Here is a 14,676-nt window from a genome sequence, read left to right on the forward strand (position 1 = left end):
TCATCGAATCAAATTCGGCGAGTAGTCTATCGATATCGAAATCGTGACTTAGCAAACATATGTTTGGTGGCTTTCAAAAGTTCTCGGAGTATAATTGAGTTAGTTACGACGGAGCAGAGTTGTTGAAGTCAGTAAGGGTTGAATATCGGCGAGGTTGAGAGTAATATCTCCTTCGTCGTGGTCAATTGTAACTTCTCGATTTACTTCTTTATAGATGGTCATCGGATCGATCGTGTGGAGTCGTTGTGGTGGATAGATTTCCCTTTTATGTTGAAGGTGATGGCTTTCAAAAATTTAAAAATCACAATAACTAATGATAATGTGCGAGTTGAGTTCATTTGAAAATGAGTAATGATAGGGCATATAAATTCTTCGACAAGGCATGACATACACATAGGGCTAGGTCTTATCTGTATGCAGGTGGGTCCCATTTTCATGCCTGTGTCTATCATGCTGACTTTTCATGTTGGCTTTTCATGGAGCATATCATTTATGGAGGACATAGATATTCTTCGGCAAATTATACTATTTTATTTTTTTAAAAAAGTAGAATCCGTTTCCTAGCGGTTTCAATGATCGATTCCATGATCATCTATGAAAAGGTAAATCATAAAATTGCATTGACCACTACAAGAAAGGGTATTATCTTGACTTCGTTAAAATTTTATATTTTATCTTCAATTATGATCTTTTGTGTTCTCTTCCTTTTTGAGGAAGTGATACATTTTTGGTGTAGTTTAGGAAATTTGGGATGAGAGGACCTGCCTGGAGTTTCTGCAAATGGGTAGAGTATTTTAGAAAATTACCTTTGAAGGGCTCGGCTAAGATAATAAATTTAATAGAATTAAGAAAATTATAAGACTATATATGAAATTGACCGTTCGCAATGATATAACAGACGTGTTGTTCGGCGTTGAACGCGAGGTGAAACCCTGCTTAAACCCTATTCTTCGCCGCCTCGCCGTTCTCCACCTCGCTCGTCGGAGTTTGGTGGCGAAAGGAAGCGTCTTGTCTCCTTCTCGTCGGGATCTTTCTCTGGGTTCTTCGTAGGCGCCCTTTGAGTCGTCCCGAGTCGACGAGGTGCTTGTACGGCGGTTCCTGGATCCTCTTTCTCCCGCTTAGATTTGTGGTCGGAGCTGAGCTGAAGCATTCTGAATTTGAATGCTAAGATTCGAGGTTTTTACTATCAGTACTAGCAGATTGTACTAAAAAAAAAAGGAGAAAACAATCACGTTCTGTTAGAAGATCCTGTTTCTCTGCTAAGTCGTCGGAGTTTTCTCGTGCTTTGTTTATTCAGAGATCCTTACTTCCTCTTTCTTTAGAGCGCATTTTTATTCAGGGGAGAATTTAGACTGTTTTGATTCCAAAAATGCCGCTTGGGCAGAGACCAGGAGACAAAAGTGAGTCACGATATTGTGGAATTGAGACGGAATTCCATGATGATATGCCTCATCTGCTCACTTATAGTCTTTCTGGTGGCTTCGACTTTGTAGTGGCTCCTCTGGTTAGTAACCGTCACTGCTCTATTCTTTTCTTCTCATTTTATTGCTGATAAATAAACCTTATGCTTGCGTTTTGTGCATGGTATCCTTTTTCACCTTATTTAAAAGATTTGATTTTTCTTTGAGTCTTATTAATTTGTAATTCTAGCTAAATCGCCAGTAGAAAAAATAGTCAGATTAATGAGTTGCATTGTAGTTGGATGTTGGTTTATATTAGTAATTATCAAGCACATACGTAGTTAAAATTTTGGCATCCAACTTGGAGAATGAGAATTGAGCCTCTCTATTACTTTGACAATCATGACTGTCTTTAGTAATGAGTGAATTGTCTAGTTGGAGAATATTGGATGCTAAGGATTGTAGGATTGCATGGATGAATAATTAAAATCAACAAATTAACTAAATAGTTATCATTTAAAATACAAGCTTTTGTTCAAATCCAGAACCGGTGGTATATGATTCAACTTCTTCTATGTTTGTCTTCTATTATATGTACTTCACTATCTCGTTGAATGCTCCATAAGTTATATTAAGTCTTCTAATTTTACAATGCATTCCTGATAAGTCAGAACTCAGTGTTGCATTCATTCAAATATTACATTTTTTGGCATTTGCAATGAGATACAATTTAGATTGCCATAGGCGCTTCAAGATAGTTCACTGAATAAGTGAACCACTAGTTTATGTATTGGTTAACTGTTGAAGCTTTTTTGTCTCAGCATATATCAATATGCTTCTTTCATGGCTAGACTTCTAAAGAGTTAAAAGATTCACAAAAATCATTTAATGTTTAGGACATTGAGAAATGCAGTTGCTAATGTTAGTTTCTGAATTTCATAGGTCCACCCGTTTTAAAGTTTTATCAAGTTAATATGGTTGGCTTTTATATACAGAATGTGTTTTTCCCCCTTTGCCCTGCCCTGTTTAGTTCTTACTTTTAACTACTTGTTCAGGTTGACCCTAGCTATAGGCCTTCCATCAGAAATAACAATGGGGGCGCTACCATTTTACCTGTTTCAGCATCTGATTTAGTGCTTAACCCTTCGCAGTGGAGCAGTCATGTTGTTGGTATGTTTCGCTTGCAATTATTGCTCTGCTTGTGCTGTTGATATGTATTTACGTAATTTCTTTCTATTTATTTTGATATGCTTCTAGTTTTGATACAATTGGTGTTTAGACTAGTTTAAGAAGCCTTCATTTTGCTCACCTTAAGTGAGCACTCTTTAGTTTGTAAATTTGAAATTTTTGTACTTTTCCTTTGCTTTGTCTTCTTCCTCCCCCTTCATTTCCGGTATTGCAATAGGCCAACACTGGTAACTATGTTTCAGCAGAGGTTATTATGGCTTCAAAACCATTCCAATTAGTGGCCTAAACTAGTTCTGGAATTGGTATTTTGCACCTTGCTTGTTTGTTAAGTTTGCAAGAAAAGTTAACTAATCATGGATTGCATATTTTGTTCCACTTTGCAACTCTTTTGGCTTGTTAAGTATTATGTTATTGACTATTGCATGTTAGCACTTGACAATTGATATGCTGACTATATTTATTTGTTTCTGATATAACTGAACATTTTTTGCTAGGTAAAATTAGTTCATGGATTGATTTAGATTCAGACAATGAAGAAGTTCGATTAGATTCTGAAATTACATTGAAGCAAGAAATTGCATGGGCTTCACATCTGTCGTTGCAGGTTTTCTATTGACTCCCAAATTCTATTTCTTGGTGTAGGCTTTTTACATGCTCAGATGTGCAACATTGTGCCTAATGTTCCTTATGTGTGTTTATTCTTTTTATTATTTGCTTAGTACCACATGGAATTCAAATATGTTGTTGTGGGGTTAATTGACTTAGTTTGTCTCTGCTGCTTTATCCTATGGTTCCTTAATAATAGTAAACATTTGTGAGCTATGTCATTTGAGTTCTTTTTTAGTACTCCCATCTTTTCACACAGAATGCACATTAATTTGCTTCAATTTTAGCAAACCTTTTGAGGATGTTTTGTTAATGAGATGTATGAAGAGATTGTATTTGTCGAAGTGCCTCCCTGCAAATTTTTTGTTTTTGTTATCCTTTATTCTGGTGTTTTTTTGGATCCTTGTTTTGGAATCTCCTAAAATATGTTTATATAGGAATACATTTTTTATACTCTGAGAAGTTTCTTTAATTGTATCATCTAGCTGCAAATTTTAGCACTCTAAAATAATAGAGATAGCTTGACTTAATTAACATTTCAATGCTCCTAATGTTCTCAAACATGCCATTTTACCCTTCATAGCCATTAACAGTGTTATTCTTTCATATGGAATGATGATGTGGCAAACTTCTGCGTTGCTTGCGAATGCTTACGATGGGTCTGAAGATATTTTTTGTTGGGAGGAGGGTAGGGGGTGGGAGGAAATAAAATAAAATTTCCCAATATTTATAATTCAGAAGGTTCTCGAATTCCAATTTTTTCTTTTGCAAACCTTGTTAAGCATGCTGCATGATGCCCAATATAATTAGCTCTACTTTTATTTATGCTTTTAAAAGGAAAGATGTCCTTAGAATTGTACTTTTTTTTTTTTTTACAAAAAACCAATTTTAGCCCTTGGTGGAGAATAAATTTGAGGGACAGCTAGATTGCTTGAACTTTTTGTTGGAGGCTCGTAAATTATTTGATCTGATAAGATATGGAAATAAGGACTAAATGGTGTTAGGAGTGAAAAATGACAATTTTACTGGGACAACAAAAGGAGATGTTGCTGCTCTTCGTTGAACTACTGGTATCAATTATTGCCATCCACAAAGCTCAAATGACAGAAAAATACCTTCATAAAAAATTAAATGTCTGAGACTCTACCAATTTGATCTGTGTTCTTCAAACAATAGTTTGATGATACACTTCCAAATCTTTGTAACAGGCTTGCATTTTACCCACTCCTAGGGGAGGTTCCTGTGGTAATTACGCAAGATGTGTGAATCAGATCTTACAAGGAAACAACATGCAGGTTTGTTGCTTCAGATTAATGTCTTATTTTGTTATGGGTAATTTGGTGGCTTTTAATCTTTTTTTATTATTCTCTTACTTTTTTTTCTTTCTTTAATAAGTTGTGGCTTAGAGTACCATTGGAAAAATCTGAGCTCATGGATGGATCTACAGATGCAAATTGTGACCTTCCTGTAAGTAGAGTTTCAGACACTGCCTGACTTCTACTGCTCTTTTATAGGTTGAACTATTAATGCCTATATTTCAATTCTGAATATTCATTTCCTCCAGTGAATTACTATTCATGGGATAAGTTTAGTGTTTGCAGCCAATGCAGTCGTTTGTTTAGTCACTACAACCACAACTTTGTCAAAGCCATATATGCCTATCTGGTTGTGGTGGTTTCACATCTGGTCTTGTAGGAAATGTGATATCTCTGCCATCTGCTATGGTCATAAGCTCTTTTATTTCACAGGGTGGAAGAATGCTTGATTCATGGGAATGCTGGAATACATTTAGACTGCTCTGTGAGCATCATAGTCAGCTAGGTGTAGCTCTTGATGTTTTGTAAGTTGGGCTAGTTTCTTTATGTTTTTTCATACTCTATAAATTAATTCTTGATGGTTCTCAAACTTGGATGTGATGTTGGAAATCATGGATCAGGAGTTCTCTGCCATGTAACAACTCTGTCTGGCGTTGGTTTGGAGAGCCTGTTAGAGCAGCTATTGTTCATACCAATGTGCATTCTCTCAACTTTGAAGATTTAATTTGGATGCTACCTGATCTGTTCTGTTTTGATTCAAGTTCTCACTGTTTTTTTTTTAAAATTTTTTTATTTAAAATTAGTCCTTCTTGACAAATGCTAGAGGATACCCCTGTTTATCTAAGCGGCATCAGAAATTGATAACAGGATTTTATAATCATTCTGTTCAGGTGAATTTTTCTTTGTAATTTTTTACTTTCTTACTAAGAGACTTTCACTATTTCTTAATCCATGATTTTCTTCTGTTTTATGTTAATTGTATTTATCAAAATTTTAGTCTACACTTCCCATCTTGCTTTTAATTTCTCTGATTACTGTTGCTTGTCTGCATTTGTCAACACATTATTCATGCAATCTTCTTATTTCTTATTGTTCTTATGATCCTTGATTCATTGTTTTTTCAGATAGTAATTTCTGGAAGCTTACTTCACAATATTGCTGGTGATAGTGATGAAGTTTTGCCCGCTACCGATGATGATAGTCCCATAGAAGGTCTGGTTTTAGTCATGGCTAATTGAAGTTGTATACTGCTAAATTTGTCTGTATACTTGATTACCTGTATTTGTTCAGCTTTACCTGCCCAGCATGAATTGAAGCCTTATCTGGACTATGTTGCATACCTCTACCAAAGATTGGATCCTCTCCCTGAGCAAGAGAGGTTTGAGGTACTAATGATGGCATGGTTTTTTTTAATGGCTGCTTTATCATTGTTTGACTTATTAAGTTGCTCATACAGCTTGGTTATAGGGACTTTTTGCAATCGCCATTGCAGGTTAGTTTTGTTAGACTTGTTTACCAATCTGTTAGTTATTCTCTTTGTTAAGGGCAGTCTTATATGTTCATGGCTATATTTTATTGCAGCCTCTCATGGATAATCTGGAGGCTCAAACTTATGAGACATTCGAGAAAGATGTAGTCAAGTATAGTCAGGTTTGTTTTCTGAAACCATTAGCTATGTTGTGAGAAGTTGCAATGACAACTGAATTTATTGCATGCATCTTCTTCAATATGACTTTAAGTCTCCTGTAATGCAGCAGAATTTAGTAATTTATTTTTACCAAACTGTATTCTCGTTGGAAACTTGTACGGGCAAGTATAAGGCTGTAAAAATATGCACTAGATGATGTGCTAGTTGCTCATTTGTGAAATATCGGTGAAAAAAATGTATGCCTATGAATAAGTTATAGGATAAACTGAGAAAGCACTTTTTTTTCTCTTTTTTTTCCCCGTAAATTCTCAATCATTTTTTCTCATCTCTTTTTGTTACTTTTAGCACGTGCATGATGCTAATATCGTGTTATAGCATTGCAGTATCAGAGAGCAGTTTGTAAAGCATTGATTAACAGGGTCCCAGATGAGAAAGCATCAACAACAATAACGGTTAACATCTTTAATTTCCCTTTGTTACATCTGTGTCCTTGGAGGTTTTTGCTAGTTAATGGTCATGTCAATGCCAAAAAATCTTCCATCCCCCTTTTTATAAGCAGCTAACATGTTTTTCTCCTTCTATAAAAGGTACTAATGGTTGTAGGAGCTGGACGAGGACCACTTGTAAGAGCATCTTTGCAGGTAATTTCTTTTTCCTTGCTGTTGTAGGTATTGGGCTAATTGAGTTTTTAGGCAAAATGAGTTTAGTCCCTATTATTAGTTGCAGGTTTAGGGTCTGATACTGTGTCCTATATATACCCACATATACTGGTTATTTTATATAAATAAGGCAATCTATTTTCTTTTCTTCAAACATAACATAATATCAAAGATTCAAAGTTAACCATTTAAGGTTAGGGTTTTCCAAAAGAGGTATTACGTTTAGGGGGAGGTGGTCTCCATCATCATCGCCGCATGTGGCCTCCCCTCATTGCTTTCTTCCCCTTTCCTTACTCAAGCCCTTACTGCACAAAATTATGCTTCTTCATTCAATGCTTATCTTGTTCATGTTCTCTTTTTTGCTCGACCAACAATGTGTCAAAGTCCCTCCGCATCCAGCAATGCATCGGGCTCCCGTCACAACATCTTTGCGCACTTCTTTTTGCCTCAAGCAAGCAATATCCAACTACCTGTCTAGCTGTTCCTTCACCATGTGAAGTCCAGCTGCTGCCACCACTTTAGGTCATCTTTGGCTTTCTTCGCCTGTTACTCCTCCAAGCAGGCTGATCTAGTCTTATCTCCATGAGCCCTGAGAAATCATGCGCTTCCTCTCAATGACATCTAGTGCATGCAAGTGACAACCATGCAACTGTCACCTAGCAATTCTCCTCGCTGATCTCTCTGCTTGTGGATCTCGTGCAGCAGCTGCAAATGCAATGATTCATCACCATAACATGTGCACCTTACCCAGTGGTAGATCTGGCCATACCTCCACTGCCACTACTGCTCTTCCACTTCCTTGATCCCTTGACAACTGCCTGCCAAATTCACCTCTCTCTCATCAGTTAGATCAAACATCTCATGTGGTTTTGGCGGTCCAAAGGTTTCTGATTCAACCTGACAGTCAATTCCTTTTTCTTTGATTTTAAGGTATCCACATTCTGACATTTATATGCTTATCCTTTGTATGTTTCTGCCTGTGCATAAATGGCTTTTCCAATTACATGATTGTTGTAAGTTGTGCAGTGAACACCTTTCTTCTCCCAAACTTCATCTACTTTCTCATCTCTTTCACTTCTCCTTCTATGCCCTTTTTGTCTTTGCTACTCCTCACATCTCACTCCTTGTGCCTTCTCAACTGTTATCTTATGCTGCCTATTTCTTTGCTTATTGTTCTTCCAGATCTGGTTTGCTTGCATATTCTTCTTCAACTGGCAGCCTTTGAGAGGATTTTTGCAGATTACAGACTCTTTGCTAGAATCTCTTCATTTTGCTTGCTTCTTTCTAGCAACTACATTTACTTTATGTCTAGAATATGCAAAGTGGGTGTTTTTCCCTTGCTGCTTCTTTCCAGCAATTACATCTTTGCTTCTATGATATGCAAGGGCAGAACTTTCTTCTATGAGTCTAGATGTTATCCTCTCTATCATGTCTCCGCTTGTGTCGATGAGGAGGGGGCTATGACATTTGGCTTCTTTAAGATGCTTCTTGTGCTTTTGTACTCTTGTCTCTTTTGCCCCTTCTTGGAACTGTTTTTTTCTCCTTTTTTTTAAAACATGCTATCCATTTCCAAGGAATACAAAAATAGAGAAAAACATCATATTTTTTGTTTGTTGATTCCAAGTTCCAACCAAGGGTCGAGCTGTTCTATTCATTTCTAATGAAATTTGGAACAAAGAAAACGTCTTGTTTTATCAATTTACTACTTTCAGCAAAAGTTTGGGCTGTGGTATTCATCTTTCCTCTAGGATTCTCAAATGCTTTTTTTCTTTCAGTCTATTGCATGCTACAATACATTGTAGCATGCACAGATTCTATTTTAGAGATTCGTTTTTGAGATCCCTTGTAATCCTCATTTCACTTCATTTCTCTCTTTTATTCTTTCTTTATCTAGTGTTGACCTGAGGTAGATATCATTTGACCATGTGCTTATTTGAGATTGAAGGAATCATTGGTATAATTCTTTGTTAACTTCTTAAGTTTTATTTCAGCTAACTTTAACTGCCATTGTAAGTTATTTTTGCTTCCTTCTAGTTTTTGCGTCTCATTGCAATGATATATTAACTTCATTTTTTAATTAATTTCCCCCTTTTCGTATAATTAAGGTGATTAACATTCTTTTTTTTATTTGCTATTCCTTATTTATGCCCCCAAAACAATATTAGACTTGTTTTCACATGACCATTTTATCAAATTTTTAATGCTAATAAATTATATGTCAGTTCATGAAACTCCTCTTAGCCATATGTTTTTGGAATATATCATGGAACATTTACTAGCTAAAATCTTTCTGTAAAATTTACCTTGCCATTTGGTTTAATAACAACGACCTTTCTTAGTGTTAGGTAGTTATGAATGTTGTTATTAGTATTGACTAGTTTATTGGTTCAGATTTTTAAGATGGCATAAAACTTGAAGCAAGTCTCTTCTTACTCTTTCTCATTCAGGAGTATCATAGGCCAAGAGTAATGTATCCACAAATGCCATAAAACTTAAAGCAAGTCTTTTCTTGCTCTATGTCATTCAGGAGTAAAAGACCAAGAGCGGTCTATTCTTACTGATTTTACTGTATATATATACCTGTCAGGAATTTTTTTTGTTTGGATATTTGTGTTTTAAACAAGTTTTATGCATTATTCATATCATAGGCTGCAGAAGAAACAGGTCGGAGATTGAAAGTTTATGCAGTAGAGAAAAATCCCAATGCTGTCATCACACTCCATGTGAGTCCTTTCCTTTTTCTAATTCTAGGTGCAATAACTTCTCCGGAATATCATTCTCTTCGTGCTAATTATTCTTAACATGATGGCTACTTGATTACTTCTCCTTTGTCAAAGCTCATAAAATCTGTAGGCCCTTCGAATTTCATGATTTATATAAAAATATGAGTTTTTACTATTTGGGCAACAATTTTTTTCTTTATTTTGACCAAATATTTTTTACCTAAAGGAGAGGTTTTCATTCTCACTAATATGCTCATTATGAAACGGTGTGGTAGTTGTTGGTCGCTAAATGATCTACCTATGGATTGTAATTCTCTGACCTAGTCATGCACCTGGGATGCAGAAGTTAAATTGGATGCTATTTCTGTTATATCATTATGGGGAAAGGGCCTAGTTGTAAATTCTGAAACTGGTTGGACCTTTTTGAAAAAATGGCAATTAAAAAGCAGTAGCCGAATCCTTTTTTCCCGTGGTAGACCCGTTCTTCTTCCTCCCCTTTTTATCCTTTCCTTAACCATAGTTTTTTTCGGAATCGACATTCGCCACCCTCAAACCCTCCGTCGCACATCGTGGTTGTTGAATGCCCTTGCAGCCAGCACTGTCATCATCACACTACCATCGTTGTGTCACCGACGTCCCACGGCGAAGACCCTTCAATTTGAGATTCGCAGACTTGAGGCAATTTTCGAGGTTTGGTCAATAAAGTTGGACGATTGTTCAAAGATACTTAGCGATAGTTATGGAGACGTTTACAGAGTCCATTCAGTTTATTTCATTTGCATAGTTGGCTGCTCATACATTTTGTTATCTTGGCATTGTTCATTTCATTGTCTGTGCGAGATCAGTTGTCAGTCATGTCATAGTATGGTAGAGTCAAGTTTTGGGGTCGAACATTATCTTCATCATTAAATAAAATATTGCATATTTATATTCGTACAATCTGTGTACCCTTGTTGGGGTATTATTTATGGATTTTGATGCAGGAATGAATATTGTTCGATTAGGGAGGTTAACCTCCATATTGAGATGGAAGTCTTCGGATCGTGACAATTTCTACTAGCATTGGATTTGTTTTGTAATTTGTAGTACTAACTTTGGTAAATAAGGTGATAGTTCTGAATTGTGTGGGGCTCTCTTATTATCTAACAGAGCTTGGTAAAGCTGGAAGGTTGGGAAGATGTAGTCACCATAGTTTCTAGTGACATGCGTTGTTGGAATGCCCCAGAAAAAGCTGATATATTGGTAAACATTTTGGTCATTTCAGTGCTATAATAGACTCGATAGTGATAATGTGATCCAACTATATTCTAATAGGTGAGTGAGTTATTGGGATCATTTGGCGATAATGAACTCTCCCCTGAATGCCTTGATGGAGCACAGAGGTTCTTGAAGCCTGATGGCATTTCTATTCCATCATCGTGAGTTCTTATTTACTCAGCCGATGAGAATTTCTTGGTTCTAGTAGTTCTGGTATTGCATTTGATACGAAGATATTAATTCTGGTTGATCTCTCCAGGTATACAAGTTTTCTACAACCAGTGACAGCAACAAAACTGTATAACGATGTAAGTCTTAACAAAGCCGAAAAGGATTCATCTCTAATTTTGGTCGTGTGTATGCTTATGTAAATTTTGTTTATGCAGGTGAAGTCCCATAAAGACCTTTCACATTTTGAGACTGCATATGTTGTAAAACTGCACCGTGTAGCTAGGCTTGCTCCTACTCTGCCTGTGAGAACTTGCCTGCATACAACTTTTCGAACTAACAACTTTATTTCATAAAGCAGTTGGCTGATCATTACTTGATCATTCTTTTGGTCGTTACTGTTATTTATGGTGCATAACTTGGTATTGAATCATATGTTCCTCTTGCTTCTATTTAACTTCTTCTCTAAGAAACTAGTTATACTTAATCAGGTATTTACATTTACTCACCCGGAATACTCCAATAAAGGCAATGAAAGGTATAAGAAGCTTCGATTTGAGATACCGTTGGACACTGGATCTGCTGTGGTGCACGGTAAGCTGCTAAGTTGGCTTCTCTGTAGCAGCCACATTTACTTTTATTCCTTATAATTTATGGAACTTTTTCTTTTGACATTCGTTCGGATAGGTTTTGCTGGTTATTTTGACGCAACTCTCTATAAAGACGTTCATCTTGGCATTGAACCATCCACTCTGACACCTAATATGTTTAGCTGGTACACGCGATCTCTGATCCATCCCTTATGAATTTGCTAATAACATACATATGCATAGGCTACTGATGCATAAATTTTCTTCTTCGCTTCTAGGTTCCCCATATTCTTTCCTCTTCGGGAACCTCTCTATGTTCCTAGAGGGTCTACAATAGAAGTTCACTTTTGGCGGCGCTCTGGTGCTACCAAGGTTCTTCATCTTTTAGTTACTGTACTGGATTTGGCACATCCCATCCCATTTTCTGTTTTCCTTGAGGTACCATTTTGCACTTTCATGCAGGTTTGGTACGAGTGGTGTGTGACTTCACCCTCCACTTCTCCGATCCATAACAGCAACGGTCGTTCGTACTGGGTCGGGCTATGAGTTCTGCACACACCGCTATTATCGTGCTCAAGTGTGGGCTGGTTGAATGCAAAGGAGCATCCCAACCCACAATATCCTCAGTCTCACATCCACACTTGTGCCTGAAACCAATATTGGAAGATCAAAACCAGCAACGCATTACTGAAATCTGTTAATCAAATTTTTGCAAAGTTTTTTTTTTTTGCCAGTGCTTCATTATTGCTATTAATGCCATGAGTTTGGATAGTGAGCAATCTGCTGGACATGTTCTTCAAAAATAGTGGTAATTGCTTTGCCATTTGTATTTTGGTTGATTTCTGGTTGAATTTTCAAGTGAAATGCTATGAGTTGGGATAGTTAGCAATCTGCTGGACATGTTTTTGCAGCCAGAGAGAATCAAGAGTTGGCTTACACTTTTTGCATTGCAAGAAATAAGAATTTTAGTTTTTCACATTGTTTATTTATTCATACTTTGAATACATTCTCCTTCTTGGATCAATAAACTTTTCAGAAGCATGTTCTGTGTGCATCATCATGTTTATTTATAGCAAATGAAGAAACAGGAGGTGGAAAAGGTCAGAGATTGTGGCATAAACCTCACATGATCATGCAGTCAAAGATCAATCACATGTGTTTGAAAACAGTGGTGTATAAAGAATTGAAAGAGAGTGCAGAAAACACAGGAGAATCCGATGATCTGAGAGGAGGAGCATCAACTTGATGGAGAAGCTCAGGTGTTTGTTATCCGCACTGCTCCTACTGGTGATAGGCCTTCTTTGCATCAGTGATTTCAGCAACTTCAGTCGAGCAAGGAAGCTGCTGTTTGCCGGAGAAGACCTTGTCGCCGTGAAAGTAGACCGGACGGCGAAGCTCGGAAGGCAAGCAGGGGTGAGTTTCAGGAGGATTCCGCCCTCGGCTTCAAACCCGACACACAACAAGTAAGCTTTGGCACACAAGTAAGCTCCACGTCCCTGGATTGCTCTGGTTGATGATCTTAAAACTTAAGTTTACTTGCATATGGATAATGGATCACTTGTTCGTAAATCTAGTTTATCATTCTCGTTCCAGGTCGCGACCGAGACGTAGAAGACACTTGTTGAGGGGAAGAAAAGTTGATTGAGATAGAAGATATGGTGTTGAATCTGTTTAGAGGTTTAACATTAGTTATGCCTTAACATTTTGTGTCTCCAATTTGTACTTGGACATTTTGTAGAGAAACAATCTTAAGACATGTTTTAGACTAGCACAAAGCATAACTATTTCCTATCCAATAAGTCTTCCTTCTTATTGTGGGTTGATATATCCTGGTCAATAAAATCAAGATCCAGTCTAGATGGAAATAACACGTTGGACGGAAGAAGTGAGAGCGACCGCGTGATCAACTCCATGTCCGACCGATTCCACGGTCTTTTCGATGGAAACTGACTTCCCAATCGGCTCGACTTCGCTGAGTCAACACTCTTGCCCAAATAGCTCTGCTCTGTCAACACGACATCCCTTACTTAGCCTGTTTGACAGCCACTTGAGTGATACGTGAGATGATATAATACATAGAGTAGTAAGTAACTTAATACTTCATTAATATAATATGGTCTTCTACCGTACTAGGCATGAGTGATGTGATCCTCCTCTCTAGCGATGAGATATTTTCTTTACTGTCGATGTGACATTCTCTCCGATGACCCCATATAAAATGAATTTGTTTTCACAGGCTTAGGTAAGCACGTACACACAATGGCGGAGCCAGTCCGGGTAATTTACCTGGGCTGATTCGAACTATTGGACTACGCCGACAGGATACCCCGGGCTAATTCTTAAGTTTTTTTCTTCTCCTCCCTAAATCTAAGATTTTTTTCTTATCGTCGCCGTTGAACCACCTGGGCTACAGCCCGGGTACAACTATGCCTGGTTCCGCCCTTGCGTACACAGACACAGATTACTCTCCATACTTCACTTCATTGTCATTGCTTGTTCTTCTTCCTCATCTTCAGGCGACATATTGACTTGGACGTCGGGGTGATTGAGGTAGGACACTTCTGATTCCCATTCTAACCTTTGTTTTCTTTGTGAAGCTATGTAGGATCTCCCATTGGCTCAGTTGCCCGTGGATTTTGAGCGACATCATTAATCTTAAAGTTAGTTATTTGGTAATTTATCTTGAGGCGATCTCAGGCAAGGAACATGTATTATTTTATAAGTCCATTAATATTTAAAATCTCATTCCATACAGACGGTCATTATAAGTTTTTTAAACTCTTCAAGTAATATGCCCGGAGTAAGATTTAAATCCTTGTTACTTAAAGAGTCAATTTTACTTTTTATCGCCGCACTATAATTTTGGGGTAGAATCTTGTTTTATATTGAATAAAGGTATAGTGTATTGCATTGATATGTGATGATTGATGAGAGAGAAAATAGTAGATGAAAGATATGTCTTCACTAGAAAGAAAATTAAATATAAAAAATTTATTTTAATACAAGTATCCTTAGAGCAACCAAGTTGAGCTAAACTTAATGTTCTTTAAGATTATTTGATAAAGTAATCGAACTTGAGGTTAAAATGAATTAAATTTTTGAGATGATTATTCTATTTTGA

The 14,676-nt window shown here is 37.0% G+C and overlaps 1 protein-coding gene across 1 annotated transcript; it reads left to right on the forward strand.

Moving 5' to 3' along the window:
* Window positions 1–924: 924 nt before the first annotated feature.
* LOC141821044 (protein arginine N-methyltransferase 5) lies at window positions 925–12,480 on the forward strand. The gene is made up of 23 exons (XM_074708399.1): window positions 925–1,504; window positions 2,456–2,570; window positions 3,083–3,192; window positions 4,403–4,489; window positions 4,590–4,661; window positions 4,943–5,034; window positions 5,131–5,206; window positions 5,314–5,400; window positions 5,635–5,722; window positions 5,801–5,895; window positions 5,967–6,002; window positions 6,092–6,160; window positions 6,542–6,610; window positions 6,746–6,799; window positions 9,466–9,540; window positions 10,690–10,782; window positions 10,855–10,958; window positions 11,057–11,105; window positions 11,184–11,270; window positions 11,457–11,559; window positions 11,653–11,740; window positions 11,834–11,927; window positions 12,018–12,480. Exons 1-23 carry the CDS (start codon window positions 1,370–1,372, stop codon window positions 12,099–12,101), a joined length of 1,962 nt encoding a protein of 653 aa, XP_074564500.1. The 5' UTR covers window positions 925–1,369; the 3' UTR covers window positions 12,102–12,480.
* The last annotated feature ends 2,196 nt before the right edge of the window (window positions 12,481–14,676 follow it).

This window comes from Curcuma longa, chromosome 2 (assembly GCF_044706935.1).
Source record: "Curcuma longa cultivar G26 ecotype Majalengka, Jawa Barat chromosome 2, ITB_CL_G26_1.1, whole genome shotgun sequence".
NCBI classification, from domain to species: domain Eukaryota; kingdom Viridiplantae; phylum Streptophyta; class Magnoliopsida; order Zingiberales; family Zingiberaceae; genus Curcuma; species Curcuma longa.